General features: G+C 47.6%; 1 protein-coding gene across 1 annotated transcript in view; it reads left to right on the top strand.

The window, feature by feature from the left end:
• The first annotated feature begins 359 nt into the window (after positions 1–359).
• The window catches only part of LOC141937039 (leucine-rich repeat LGI family member 4-like), an 18,300-nt gene continuing 17,897 nt past the window's right edge, over positions 360–762 (top strand). The window contains exon 1 of the mRNA XM_074854447.1: positions 360–441. Within this exon, the coding sequence (XP_074710548.1) occupies positions 360–441 (82 nt within the window). The remainder of the gene's footprint in view (positions 442–762) is intronic.

The raw sequence follows: 762 nt of genomic DNA, 5'->3' as shown, positions 1-762 counted from the left end.
CGTAGTCTGCGGGGAGGGGGGTCACTGGCACCCGCACACGGGTACGGCCACATACATGTACAGCCACATACATGTACAGCCACATACATGTACAGCTACATACATGTACAGCCACATACATGTACAGCCACATACATGTACAGCCACATACATGTACAGCCACATACATGTACAGCCACATACATGTACAGCTACATACATGTACAGCCACATACATGTACAGCCACATACATGTACAGCCACATACATGTACAGCCACATACATGTACAGCTACATACATGTACAGCCACATACATGTACAGCCACATACATGTACAGCCACATACATGTACAGCTACATACATGTACAGCCGCATACATGTACAGCTACATACATGTACAGCTCCACACGTGCACGACCACACACATATGTACACCCACACATGTGTACACCCACATGGGTACAATACATACATGTACAACACACGTGTACAACCACACACACGTACACCGCCACACGTGTACACCCACACACGTGTACAACTACACACATACACCCACACACGTGTATGACCACACACGTGTACAACCACATGCATATACAACCACACACGTGTACAACTACACACGTACACCCCCACACGTGTACACCCCCACACATGTACAACCACACACACGTACAACCACACACACGTGTACACCCACACACATGTACAACTACACACATACACCCCCACACGTGTACAACTACACGCATGTACAACCATACACGTGTACAACTA

This window comes from Strix uralensis, chromosome 36 (assembly GCF_047716275.1).
Source record: "Strix uralensis isolate ZFMK-TIS-50842 chromosome 36, bStrUra1, whole genome shotgun sequence".
In the NCBI taxonomy this organism is placed as follows: Eukaryota; Metazoa; Chordata; class Aves; order Strigiformes; family Strigidae; genus Strix; species Strix uralensis.
This window is presented reverse-complemented; position numbering and strand designations above follow the sequence as displayed.